The sequence below is a fragment of the Colobus angolensis genome, unplaced genomic scaffold, assembly GCF_000951035.1.
Source record: "Colobus angolensis palliatus isolate OR3802 unplaced genomic scaffold, Cang.pa_1.0 Scaffold205, whole genome shotgun sequence".
NCBI classification, from domain to species: domain Eukaryota; kingdom Metazoa; phylum Chordata; class Mammalia; order Primates; family Cercopithecidae; genus Colobus; species Colobus angolensis.
The window spans coordinates 4136600-4150626 of NW_012115211.1; the positions used below are offsets into that span (position 1 = coordinate 4136600).

The following is a 14027-nucleotide window of genomic DNA, read 5'->3' on the forward strand; positions in this document are numbered from 1 at the left end:
CTCTGGGAGATGCTGCTGCAGAGCTTCCTTTATCAAGGAGACCCAGCACAGGCTAAGGATGACTGACAGGAGGTGCAGGTCAGATCTCTGCATGTTCAGGTTAAAATGATAGTTAGAAATAAGTAGACATACCCACAATTTTGAGAAAAGAGCCTGGCACTCAAACAGCCCAAAGCAGAGTGATTGTCAAAGAGGCCAGTTTACAACCAACTGGTGTCTGGAAGAGCAAAGGCTAGTTCTTGCTCGATTCCTTGAATCGTTTGGCTCACTTCAGCTTAACTTGGTTTGGATACACTTAGAAGAAAACCAGCTGACATTAGTGTTAATTTCAGTTAATCTTCAGTTAATACCGAAGACGGACTCTGCAGACATCAAACGAGGTTGTTAGGACCCCAACCCGATGTGCCTGCTATCATGTCATGCTGAGGCAAGATGGAGAGTGTGTAAACCTAGGCTGGGCAAGGAGAAGGCAATACTGAGGGAGCACTCCAGGGTGGAAGAGACTCTCGCCAGGGAGGTCCTGGCTGGAAACCTGGATAGAGTTAAAGGGGAACAAAGACAGAAAGGTTTCCTGGTTTTGTATAAATATGTCGATTCACATATGCTTTTCCGAAAATCTTTATGGTTCTCCCCCCAGCCTGGACACTGGCCGCTGTAAATAATGCTAGAAGCTTCTGGTGCCTTCATGGCTAGGTTACAGGGGATAGGAATCACATTTATCAAATATGTGAAGGGCTGTCACTGGAAGAAGGACCTTAGCAACCTGAGAAAATCCCCAGGGCAGGACTAAGGTCAATGTGATCAAGATAAAGGGGTGCAGGTTTCATTTAGGAGGTGCTCTCATGTCATAATCTCACCCAAAATGGCACATAGCCCCCTGCAGTGTTCAGCTGGAGCCTGGGAGAGTGAGTGCGCTCAAAAAGGAAGTATAGCTAGGCGGGTTGTTGGGCTAGGTCTGCTCTAGTCTTTTGCAGAGCTAATATTATATGCCTCAAGGTGCTTTCAACAACTTTATTCCTCTGTAGAAATAACCCTTTTCCAGTGTAATAAAGCCTTCCTACTTACGTTAAAAGCAGAAGCATGGTAGAGTATAGACTTTGAATGTTAGGTCTCGGGTTTACATTTCAGCTTTGGCTGCTTACTAGCTCTGTGACCCCTGAGCCTCAGTGTTTTCATCTGTGAAACCAAAATAATAATATCTTCTCATACGATCATTAGGATAAAGAGATGTGCCTATTATAGCACTTGGCAAAGAGGTGGGATTTGCCTATTATAGCACTTGGCAAAGAGGTGGGATTTGAAAGATGGTAATTATTGGCATCAAGGAGAAGCCCTTAATTAGGTGCTAGAGGTCCTAAACACTTCTTTTATAACCCCATGCATTACTATTTTAATAGACAGCAGAGTCCAGGACAATCCCTGGGATGAGGGGTCGCATAGAGGCATTGAGCAATACCAAAGAGGAGGAAGCAGTGAAGAGCAGGAGCTGTTATAAATCGGGAATTACAAAATGGGAATTTTCAGTATACAAAACCCTTATAAATACATATCTGCATATTTTAATGAAATAAGTCAAGACGCTTCCATCCAAACAGAAAATATTCCAGAGATGCAAGTCAAACTCATCAGCAGCACTGCCCCTCTTAGAGAGAATAAGGTTTTGAAAGTGAGCTCTCAATCTCACTGGGAGTGATGAAGAAGGTAATCCGGAAGTCTACACCATGCAGGGTTTTAATTGTTCATCATCAATACAATGCCAAGGAAGGACTTCCCATTTCTGGCCCAGGAAAGAGGCTGTTGGCCATTTATAAAAGGTTACATGCACCACAGGTCTGCAATTTCGGAAAAGCTTAGAGAAAGAAATGAGTACTACTACTAGAGGAAAAGTCAGTACAGTCTCTGGCATCAGCACTTAAGCATCATCCTTTTAACTGTAAACACCTATAAAGCTGTCAGTATCTGATAATGAATAGCAAAATAATACATGCGATCAGCAAACAAGTGGTGGTGTTTTTCCACTTGGATCTGCACACCGTGCAGGAGAGATTGCTATCAGCGGAGTGCCTCTGCCAGATGTTTTTCTTTTAATGTCAATAGGAACTACTGTCAACAACCAATAAGGGGAAAAATAAAGTTATTGATGAACTCAAGCACCCTGCTAATGGACATGGTGAATAGCAAAATAAAAGCAACAAAAAAAAAAAGCCAAAGTTTTCTATTTTTCATTGCAATACCAAGGATGACTTAAAAACAGCTAGACATGAGTCCTGCCAAAATGCCCATTGAAACTCTTCCCTTAGAAAAGTGTAACATAACCCTTCAATGGTGTTGGAACAATGATGAATTATAGTGATTTCATATTTTATCTATGTAGCATTTTAAAATGATACAATTATAGAGAACAGATTAGCAGTTGCCAGGGGTTGTTCAGGAGGTGGGGAGGAAGAAGGTGGACAGTATGAGAGATCCTCGTGTCTCGTACCTTGACTGCAGTTAGTGGTCATACGAAGTTACAGGTGACAATGTCACATGGAAACACACATAAACACACACACACACACACACTCGGGAGTGTCTGCAAAACTCATAAAATCTATATAGTGTCGACAGATTGAATCAATGTCAGCAACCGGGTCATAATACTACAGGTGAGTATCCCTTCCAAAAAGCTGGAGATCAGCAGTGTCAGTTTTTTCAGATTTTGGAATATTTGCTTTATACTTACTTGTTGAATATTCCTAATCTGAAAATCTGAAGTCTGGAATCTGAAACGTTTTAATGAGCATTTCCTTTGAACGTCATGTTGGTGTTCAAAAGTGTTGAATTTGGGGCCATTTTGGATTTCTGGATTAGAGGTGTTCAACCTGTATACTCTAGTTATGAAAGATAACTAGTTTCCCATTGGAGGGAACTGGGTGAAGAATGCCAGTGGCCTTGCTATATTATTTCTTACAACGGAGCGTGAATTTAAAATTATCTCAAAAAGTTAAAAAATGGTTTTTAAATGGAAACTCTGTAAAACCTTAGCTCTCTGGGGACTGCAAAAGGTCCAAACACACTTAGCATTTTGTGGGACACATTTTTAGGGCACAGATGGGCTAGCCTAATGTGAGCAATCAACTTAGTACAGAGAAGTTACAGTTCAGTCTCATTACTGAATTTCTAAAAGGAAGGATCTGAATGGTAGGCAAGTGACTCATCTTAGCAATTTATACCTGTGGCTTTGATTCCTGGATCTGAAAGGCACAGACGTTTCGTGTGCTATCATCACAACCACAGGCAAACTACTCACAGTCTGCAGAGCAGTTTTAAAACCACAGGCTTAGCACCATGCAGCACATCTAACGTGCAGATCAAAGTGTTACGGAAGTAAATCAGTGCCATATTAAAGGGACTGGGGCACTGCAGTGTTACCATTTAGTTTCTTATTTTGATAGTTACTGTGTAGGTATGTGGGAGGAAGTGCTATTGTGTGGGTAGTAAGATTAGTTAGCAGTTAGGGGCCGCCTGTGCTAGTTGCAGTTCTGACAGAAGCATTTGAGATAAAGAATCTTTAAAATGAAAGCCAATACACTCTGCCCATGAAATCCAGGACTACATCAAGAGAGCTCCGTGTGCGATGAATATGGAAAGGCAATGTATAACACATCACTGCTTTATTCTCAAAGAGGCCCATGGCAAATTTTTGTGAGAATGCCTAACACAGTGTACGAGGGTGGGGAGGGAAAAAAATGCACTGAGAATATGCAGAAGTTTCTTCTCTTCTTCCCAATTTCTTGAATTTATAAGAAAAGACTGGCTAAGAAAAACTCATCATAATTCTGTTTCATATAAATTCTCAAAGTTATGCAACTTTCATTTTAGCATAGATAGGTGGGAGGGCTACCGAAAGACAAGTCCTCTTGATTCCCTACTTCAGTCAAGGTCCCAAAGAGGCCTCTGTTCTGATTAATTATTGGTGATAAGGTAGGGTATTCACAAAACCCTTGTGGGAGCTTTTACATTATTTTAAAAACACATCTAAATGAATAAAGGCATTTTATTTTCTCATTTTATTCATAATGATTATTTCCAAATACAATTATATTCTGCTTCCTGTAACTATTTACATAATTTTCTGTATCCTTTGTCATTAAGAAAACTTTGTATCAGTGATGTCTTTTCATCAACCTCTTCACTGTCTTGAGTAGCAAGCATATATCTCTGCTCTAGATTCGCCTTCCTTCTCTGGTCCCTAGAAGATATCCTGACACATTTTTGTTTGCCACATTTTGTTACATACATATATATGTATATATACAATGCAAAATGACATATGTGTGTACATATGTGTATGTGTATAGTGTAGATACTCAGACATGCACACACACTTCAAATGAAAGAATGATCTCCACACAAAAGGGCTTCAGTAAGGATCATACAACATGCGTTCATTAAAACACAACCCTAAGCTATCCAATCTTAAAGTGAAACATTTTAAATGAGAAGAGAAAGTTTCTTTCTAATCATAATAACAAGGCAACAGGCCTTGAAGGAGAAATCTCAACCTGACGCCAGTACATTAGCTTCAAGACAAGAAGGTTGCCGGAGGAAATCAGAGTTTGAGATTTCAGATGGTGCCAGTATCCACTACTTAAAACCACTGTCTTACCTTTAATTAGTGGATAACCTAACACACACATCCACAGATGGAAAACCTGTGCAATGATGGGAGTTCCCTAGACCCAAATTTCAAGTAGCTAGAGGACTGCTAGTTCATGGCTGCTTTGATCTTCTTAAGGAGATTAACATCCTGCTTCTCTAGAAAACTGTCTTCTTATTTGGATTTGTATTCTGGACACCAGAACACTGAATCTGGTTCATGGGAAGAGCTTAGTAAATGTTTGTAAAATAACCATACACTGCTGGGACAAAACTGGAACAGCTATTGTGGTCAGAGAAGACTGTAGATATAGTGGTCTTCAATTAACCATGGTGTTATTTATGAGAATGAAAGTGCTAATTCATTCCTTTGAAACATTAAAAAAAAGAAAAAAGAAAGTAAATTCAACTGGGCATACCGTAGTGACTGCCGTGATTTGCTCCAGTGCCATCTTGCACAGATGCTCATCTCGGCTCTCGAGGAGAAGTTTCAGAGATGGAAGCAGGAGGGACTGGTTGAGCAGCAGCAGACAAAGCTCCTTCACAGCCTGAAAGCACAGAGCAGGGTGAGCTCCAGGACGCACTTCTCACCAGCGTGGTTCTGGGTAGCGCGCGCGTGTGTGCGTGTGTGTGTGTGTGTGTGTGTGTGTTTTTAAAGCCACACATGGGACCACACTGAATATACTGAATATGGGAGTTGGCACCCACTTGACTTGGTTCACAGTAAACTGTGTACAGACTTCCAAGCTATCAGATATTCATCTATGATACTGCTTTTTAATGGCTTTGTAATACTCATTGTACAGATATAGTGGTATAATTTATTTTCCTAAATTCTCACAGCCCTAGTTTCCTCATAAGTAAAATGTATGTATTTATAGCTCCTTTGCAGGTTTTGTGTTGTGTGTGTGTGTGTGTGTGTGTGAGACAGAGAGAGAGAGAGAGAGTTTGTGTTGATGAATACAGCATACAATGTTCAGCATATAGTGGAGGCTTAATAATAATAAAAAGAATTATCAATTGTTAATCTTGTTAACAACCTCTAGTTGTCATTCACTGAGACAAAGGAAATCAGCAAATAAAATATTTTAAAATGTGTCTATCATTTTAATGTCAAAATGAATTGACTCCTTAATATATTTAAGACAGTCTATCTTCATGAAAACTGTGTTGCAGAAAAATGAAAATGTGTTTGGATCTCCACAGGCATATCTGAATTTTATTCTCAGCCCTTTATTTTACTAACTGAACCTGTGGTCACACAGCAGGCTTTCATATAAGATAGCAAATGATAATCCTTTACAACAAAAGCATAAAACAGTAAGAATAAGATTTGCAAACTGTTTTGCCCTGCTGAGCTGTGTTGCCATTTGGGTCCTGACTTTAGCTGTAACACAAAGAAGAGAACACTTTGGACCAAAAACCAGACAATGAGTGACTCCACTCCACTAAAGCAAGGGTTGCTCTAAAGAACTGACAATCATTGGCATTCACCGGATTGATTTTTCTCTTGTGCCATTCAGACAGCAGATCAGAGAAGAAAAACTCACACTTACTCTATTTTCAAAGTTGCTTTACATTATTATAGAGCATCGATAAAATAAGAATGGCACAAGTAAGCTCCCATTTAAAGCTCAGGATCAAGTTCTCTTTGGAAGTCTGCTCATTTTAGTTTTCGCTTTCACCCAGCACGCCTCTTCTTGAAATTGGCAAGGCCCTCACATTTCAGAGTGGAAGGCTGTGCTACACAAACCTGTGTGGCAATGATCAATACCAGCAGGGTGGTGGTTTGTAAAACACATTCTTCACACATTGGGAATTCTAATTCAAAAAAGTATGGTGTGTGCCTTCAAGAACACGTGACACAGAGCAGTCTCACCAAGCATCTGGGGCAAAGAAACGGGCAGACTTTTCATCCGGGATGCCGAAACCTGCAGAAGAGTATCTGGGAGCATGAAACAAGCTCCTGAGCATGGCACTCCGGCCTGGCTGGCCGCATCTTGGGTCCTCCTCCTCCTCCTCTCGGTCATGGCAGCACTCCCCACCCGTGCATGCCACACCAAGTGCTGTGTGGGGCCCCTTCTGACACAACCCACACATTCTGTATCTGCACTGTTCAATACCATAGCCACAAGGCAAAAGCTACATTTGAGGGGGGCTAGTGCAACCGAAGAACTGCATTTTAAATTTTACTTAAAGGTTATGATAAGCCACATGGGGCCAGTGGCTACCATATTAGGCAGGGTGGCTGCTGGGTGCTGGACTCTCACACCTCCAGGTGTTTACACATAGTGTAACCCCTTTGCTCTTTCTCTGTCTGATTAACCATCTACTTGCTCTTTAAGTCTCAGTTTTAAAATGCACAGAAAAACTGTACTTCCTCTGCAAAAGCACCCTTGAATGTCCCAGGTTAGCACTCAATGTGCTAAATGTACTGTATAAATATTTCCCACCTTATCTTTTATCTTGTATTATGACAGTCATTCATTGGTCAACCTGCCTTGCTTGCAGGCAAGAATATTGTTCCTTCTCTGTATTCTACACTTGCTTGGCACATGCCATACCTAAAACTTCTTGTATATAATTCCCTCTCTGAACAAACATTTGCTCACTCAATAAGTTATCAGTGATGAGTAAACAAGTATTTCTCAATGACTTACGATATTTAGACATAGCATAACATTTGGCTGACCTTGGCTTTCAGGACAAATTCTATGGAATAACCTGTGTGCCCCTCTGAGCAAGCATAAAGGATAGATGGCACATAGCGAGGCAAGGACATCCAAGAATGGAGGAACCCACTTTAGGTGAGCCACTGACTACTTTTCATCTCTTAGCTACCAGTTATTGGCCAAATACTTACTCTACCTTTAAGTGCTAAATCCTCTACTATGTTTGTTCGCTATTTCCCCCGTGTTGCAAGAGAATGTTTATTAAGACATTTACAAAGGGATTTGGGGAATTGCAAGAAAGGTTGAAGCAGCAGAGAAAAACCACAAAATACCTCATTTGACAGGCCTTTGCAGTTCAAACCTGTCAGACCATGAGGACAGAGAACAAGAGAGTCCTTGGGTGGAGAGGATTAGGTGGGCCCAGGCTTAGAGCCAGGCCACAAACCCGGCTGTTTGTTCTCCCTGTGGACCATGGTTTATGAAGATGCGCTGGGGCACTGTTCCCATGGCCTGACAGTCATGAGAGAAGCAGGACCAGTTCACCAATATGCCTTCTGTCCTTACACAACTCTCCTACTGTCCCTGGAGTATCTAGCATCGAGAGGTACTGCAGGGCCTACAGCAGGAACTAGGGGCACAAGGTGTGCAGGGATTGGTGATGCAGAGACCGAGGGGCTTAATCACAAGCCCCGGGCATTGCATGGGGGCTGCAACGCAGCTTGCAGTCCTTGCCCTCCAGCAGGCCTAGAATGGGCTGAGCTCCCACTGCTGTTGCCTGGATGTCCAGAAGCCCCTGGCACTGCTGGTTCTGCAGCCCCAGGTTGATCACGATCTTGGCCAGCGGGGCCTCCACACTGGCCACCAGGCACTGTACCTGGGCTTTGGTTTTGCGTTCTCCAGAGCCTCTCAGGCTGTGCTGGGCCTGCTGCTCAACCTCCAGGGTACTAACCGTGCCTCTTGGACTGTGATCTCTACCAGCAAGGCAGCTGCTCTGAGTTGAACATCAAGTGTTTGTTACATACTTTGTTTTAATATGCATCATCTCATTTAATTTCTCCTCAAATCCTTTGACAAAGGTGTGATCTCAGCCCTACTAATCAGATGGGGAAAGCAGAGGTAAAATGGTTAAATAACTTGAATGTTATTGCATAACTTGTCTGATTCTAAAAATCAAGCTCTTGACATTGGCAAAAGTGGCTCAACCCTGATAGAGAACAATCACACTGAGATTTAGAAGCTGGGAATTATTAAGGCTCTCTCACCAGCTGGGTAACTTAATCCCGTGCAACAGACCCAGAGCATCGGTGACTAACTCATGTTGTGTCTCAGCGAAATCATGGACCTTCAGGGTCCGTCACAAATAGCTGGACCTTGGAATTTTAAATCTAGAAATGCCAAAAAACTGCTTTATGCCAATTTCTTATTCTACCTATCCCTGACTCTTGAGAGTGCTTTATATACTGCCATGGATACAAGCTGATTAGAAGGATACAGAACTTTCGAGACTGTGGGACACAGGACCTGTGAGAAAGTCACTCATCCTGCTGGTCATATTTTTCATCAGGAAAACCATCATGGCCCTAAGTAAGCAAGTCCCAGGAGCAACAGCAAGAGTCATGAAGGCATTCTAAGGAGTCATGAAATTTTTTAAAAATTCTGTAAGTATGGGAGCTTAGTGAAAAACGGGAAATGGAGATGAAGAAAACGGTGAGTACTCTTAAGTACTCTGACATAAACAATGAGGCACACATGTTTCCTAAATCATGGAGTAGGACAACCAAAGGTATTGAATTTAGGAAAAAAAGTCATAAGTGACAGATAATTGTACCACCACAGTGATATAAAACATTGTGGAACTCTGAAATTAAACTCTTCAACTTCCAAATGTAGTAAAATAAACTTAACAAGATACTGCCACTTTTTAATAGAAATGTTCCTTCCTCTGTAACACTTTTAATTTACATTTGAGCATATTTAGCCATCAGTAAAAACAGTATATACCATTTGCAAATAGCCTCTAATCACAGCAGCCTCAGGGAAAAAAACCTATAAATGTGTCCAACTGAGAGACAGAAACTGAGTCAGCTTAAGGAAAATGAAGGAAAGTCACTGTGACAACAGAACTCCTTGAACAATTATCTTTTGTTTCATCAAATTAAAGAGACATGATAATGACCTACTTTGCAATGGGGTTTAACCCAGTACCTCCTCTCTCATCCTGAGAGAGTTACAAATTTATGAAAGGTAGTGAATTCTGTGCTATGGATGAAGCAGTACACATACAGCCTCAGCTCATTCTCCTCAGAGAATAGACAGAACTAGCATTTTCTCATCCAGCTTAACCTCTTCTTTCACAGACCAGAAAACAAAGATCCAGAGAGTTTGGTGCTTTTCTCATGTTCACATAGATGTGGCCCAGTCTGGAAGAGAAACAGTACAGCTTCAAGCATTACTAGAGCTCCTTCTGTTCTACTACGTATGATGTTCCCTGCCCTTAAGGTGCTCCCAGTCCTAATAAAGAACAGAGGCAGTAAATCCCTTCCCATGGTGTGTGTGAGGAGTACTCTAATAGATGTGTGCTTTAGGTGCTGTGCTCTCTTTTCTGACCTCTTAAAAACACTTATGTTTTTAAGATGATTCTGAGATCAAATGAGACCCCTACAAATAAACTTAATGTATTACTCTATTTGTCAAAGTACCTCCCTCTGGCTGTACACACTTATTAGGGAGTTGAATCATCACAGCTAAATCAGAACTTTTCATTTAACCAACAAGTCATTTTCCCATAGGAAACAGAAAGCACAGCTTCTTACACATTCATCAATAAAAATAACACGCTTTTCTTCTATGTATGTAAAATGTAAATGGAGTGCTGACGAGCATATTACTGCTATGGACACAGATATGTCTAGGACCTATTCCCAGGTGGCTAAAAGCTAATACACACCAAGTGGTCCCTATAGGCCTTTTGGCCCCAGGGACTGGGGGAAAATCGTTCCGTGGACTTGGGGAGGGGTTGGTTTGGTGATGATTCAAGCACATTACATTTATTGTGCACTTTATTTCTATTAGTATTACACTGTAATATCTAATGAAATAATTATACAACTCACCATAATGTAGGATCAGTGGGAGCCCTGAGCTTGTTTCCCTGCAACTAGATGGTCCCATTGAGGGTTGATGGGAGACAGTGACAGATCATCATAAGGAATAAGGAGTGCACAACCCAGATCCCTCGCATGTGCGGTTCACAATATGGCTTGTGTTCCTATGAGAATCTTGTGTCACCACTGATATGACCGGAGGTGGAACTGAGACGGTAGTATGTGATGGGAGTGGGTGTAAATACAGATGAAGCTTCGCTCATCGCCAGCCACTCACCTCCTGCAGTGCGGTCTGGTACCTAAGAGGCCACGGACTGATACCGGTCCTCGGCCTGGGGTTTCCGGAAAGCTGACATACATAACTGTTACTGAGCCTTGATTAGCTAGCTGGTGAGATGATGTCAGGGTCAAGCATGCAGTGGCCATGTCATGGCCAACTTACATTCCTTGCCTTGCAAAAGTTAGAGTAAAACCAAACCAATAAGGGTATTTTAAAGAACAAATAAACTTCTTTAGACAATGACAGAGATTCTAACAACCTTATATTTTAAACACTGATCATCTAGATGCTAAATTCTATAGGCCATTCTTGAAGGAAGTATTGAAAAGGGAAAACTGACAGTATCACTTATATGATTGCATAAGAGACATTCAAAATTCATATATCTCCCAAATGTAGTAGGAATGGCTCCTCTGGAAGAATTCCCTTTTCAAGCTTTCAAGCACAGAGACTTGATTTAAAGATCAGACCCACCATTCACTGCCTGAAGAAGCAGGAGCAAGACCCTTGACCTCAAACCCTCCAATCCATCAGCTGTCAAGTGGAGATAAGTGAATCTCCTTACAGAAGGTGCTGAAGGTTAAAGCAGGCAATATAGATGAAAGCCCAAGAATCTTAGCAAATGTTAGTTATCAACATTACTACCTGCCTGTTAGGCAGTAACAGGAGACCTTAAACAACACTTTCCTAACCTAGATTCGACAGAACTGACAGTAGAACACTGCTGGTCTTTGGTCCCGATCTAATAATGCTTGATCTTAGCTTATATTCAAGTGAAGGTGAATCTCATGTTATTTACATGTTGCTTACTTTGGTGGGGATAAGGAAGTGCACCGAGTCCCCACACTATGCAGTGGGCTGGATCTGGCCCTGGGTGACACAGACATGATATAGCCACGGTTCCCCTCTCCAGGTGCCCACAGTATAGCAGAGCAGATCACAGGTTCATAAGTGGCTGATACAAGCAGACCTTGGTCCACAGCCCAAATCACACTTCACTAGAGTAAGGGGAGGTAATTTTCGGTGTTGGTACTTTATTTTGTAGAATAATTGTGTCATTCTGGTAGTTGGAAGACTTCTTTAAATGGATAAAATATTTTAAAATTCAATAAAAAAAATCCAAGCCCTCATTCAGAAAACAATTCATTAAATGTGCATTCAAGAGAATATTTTCCTTGAGCGATTACAATAAGGATTCAAAGGATCATATTTACAAATTTATTTTCAAGTTTATCTCCTACAGAGTAGGAATGCAAAATCAATTTAATGCCATTATCCAAATGCTTAAATTTAAGACAGGTAAATTATTCAAATAATACACTGCTGAGGTGGGATCCACAGCAGTGAGTGGAAATTAATATGTGCTTACTTTAGAACATTCTCCCTCTTTCTCTCCATACATATATATATATATATATATATACACACACACCCACATCTATACATATGTGTGTCTATGTGTGTGTGTATATATACACATATGTGTTTCTGTGTGTGTATATATGTGTGTGTATATATATATATATATATATATAAAATGTCTCTGTGACGGTCAAACCATGGGATCAAACAAGAGAACAAAGGTCAAAAAGGAGGTGCCTGAGTTTTGACCACACTTTGCAGAGAAAAAATTTTGTGGTTATGCAATCTTGTTACAATGATGTTAAAAATTGTGTAAAATTCAAAGTGGTTGGTTACCTACTGACAAGAGTGCTAACGTTTACTACTACTATGCCAGCTGGCCTAGTTCAGACAGATAATGCACGAGCTACCATGGCCACTTGGAACAGAAACTTCCGTTTGACAAAAAAGGGCGTCTAGAAGAAACTGAAAACTGGGTTATACTCTGGGACTTGGACAGGAAACGCTGGCTCCCACAAAAAGACAGCAGCCTCAGAGGATCCTTTCAGCATTGCTTTTCTTCATCTGATCCATCAGAAATTATGGCCTTTACCAGTAATTACTTAAGCAAAATGTTCCTCAAGTCCAGTCACTGGGATTGCTTATAATAAAGAGTTCTGATAAGCAAAGAGCTACTCCTTAGGAAAGCACTCAAAACATCCACTCACCTCTACCGGCAGCATCTGCTTGGTGTTATACAAAGAGCGACACATTTTCAAAACTTCATTCCCCAATTCTTCCTTGTTCTCCATCGTACATCTGGTAAGCATCACTGTAGCTAGTCTCACCCATGGATTATTGGTTATGCTGGTGTTTATGGAGAAAAATACAAGGCATTGGAAATGACTAAAGCTATCATAATTGTGATAAATTTTAAAACAAGTGAAATGCTTATGGTAAATTACAATCAGAATCTAGGTGACATGCTGCTTCAAGTCAACCTTGTAGAAAAGATAACACCTTAAGGAGAAAAAGCAGCTTCCTGTGGTATCACCAAGCAGCCCAGCAACACAGAGGTAGTAAGTGGCATTGAGACAGCACAGGCTTTGTGAAGCCAGACAGACTCGGGCTCAGATTCTGGCTACTTGGATCCTCAGAGAAGTTATTTAATACTTTTGCCTAGTTGTACGGTTCTGGGGAAGCCACACCCTTCTGGGCCTCAGTTTTTTCATTGTGAAAAGCTATTTAATGTCTTTTTTTCCTTGAAGAGTTGCTTTAATGAATGATCTATGTAGTTGTGAAGAATCAGTGTTAACAGCAAGCACACATTACTATTTACTACATAAATACTGCCTCTTGCTGATATTATTATTATTATCATTGTTATTGTTATTGTAATGGGGTCAGGGCAGGACTAAGTTACAATCAGGGCACTGCATAGCAGAGGTCAGCTGGGGAGCGTAGGTTGAGGAAGCCACAGACAAGCAGTATGAAGCTCATACTTTGGGCTTCACATTGTTTCCTTGTATTGGAAACATAAAAGCATACAAAAGTTTGCCTTGTCCTTCCCTTGTCTTGACTGACACTACCCTATGTTTCATAGAAACATCACAATTTACATTTCCATTGACAAGTTAATGGTAAATTCATTTCATGGCCCCAGGAGCAGGGTACTGATTTTAGTTACATTAAGAAAAAATTACTATTTATGAAGAGTCTGTTGGTTCATTAGCACAGCACTACATTCTAGACATTGAAAAACCAGGGATGGCCTTGCCCTTGAAAGAATTTTATTCCTCAGGCCCTGAAAAGAATTTCAAGTGCAACAGTAACAAGGGGACGAGCCCTTGGCAAAGCCTTTGTGTCTCAGCTCAAACTGACAATCTGTGAGAACAAAGAACGCTGCTTACTTCAAGGTACACACAGTTCTGTGAGAGTGTCTGGTGTGCTGAGGAGTCTTCCTACACTCAAGGACTTCCCCTCTTTTCT

At 41.1% G+C, this 14027-nt stretch overlaps 1 protein-coding gene across 1 annotated transcript in view; it reads right to left on the reverse strand.

The window, feature by feature from the left end:
• Positions 1-14027, reverse strand: part of NBAS (neuroblastoma amplified sequence) — a 406203-nt gene that overhangs the window by 7404 nt on the left and 384772 nt on the right. The window contains exons 50-51 of the mRNA XM_011942078.1: positions 12767-12905; positions 5061-5189 (exon numbers count right to left, since the gene is read on the reverse strand). Coding sequence (XP_011797468.1) covers positions 5061-5189; positions 12767-12905 — 268 coding nt within the window. The remainder of the gene's footprint in view (positions 1-5060; positions 5190-12766; positions 12906-14027) is intronic.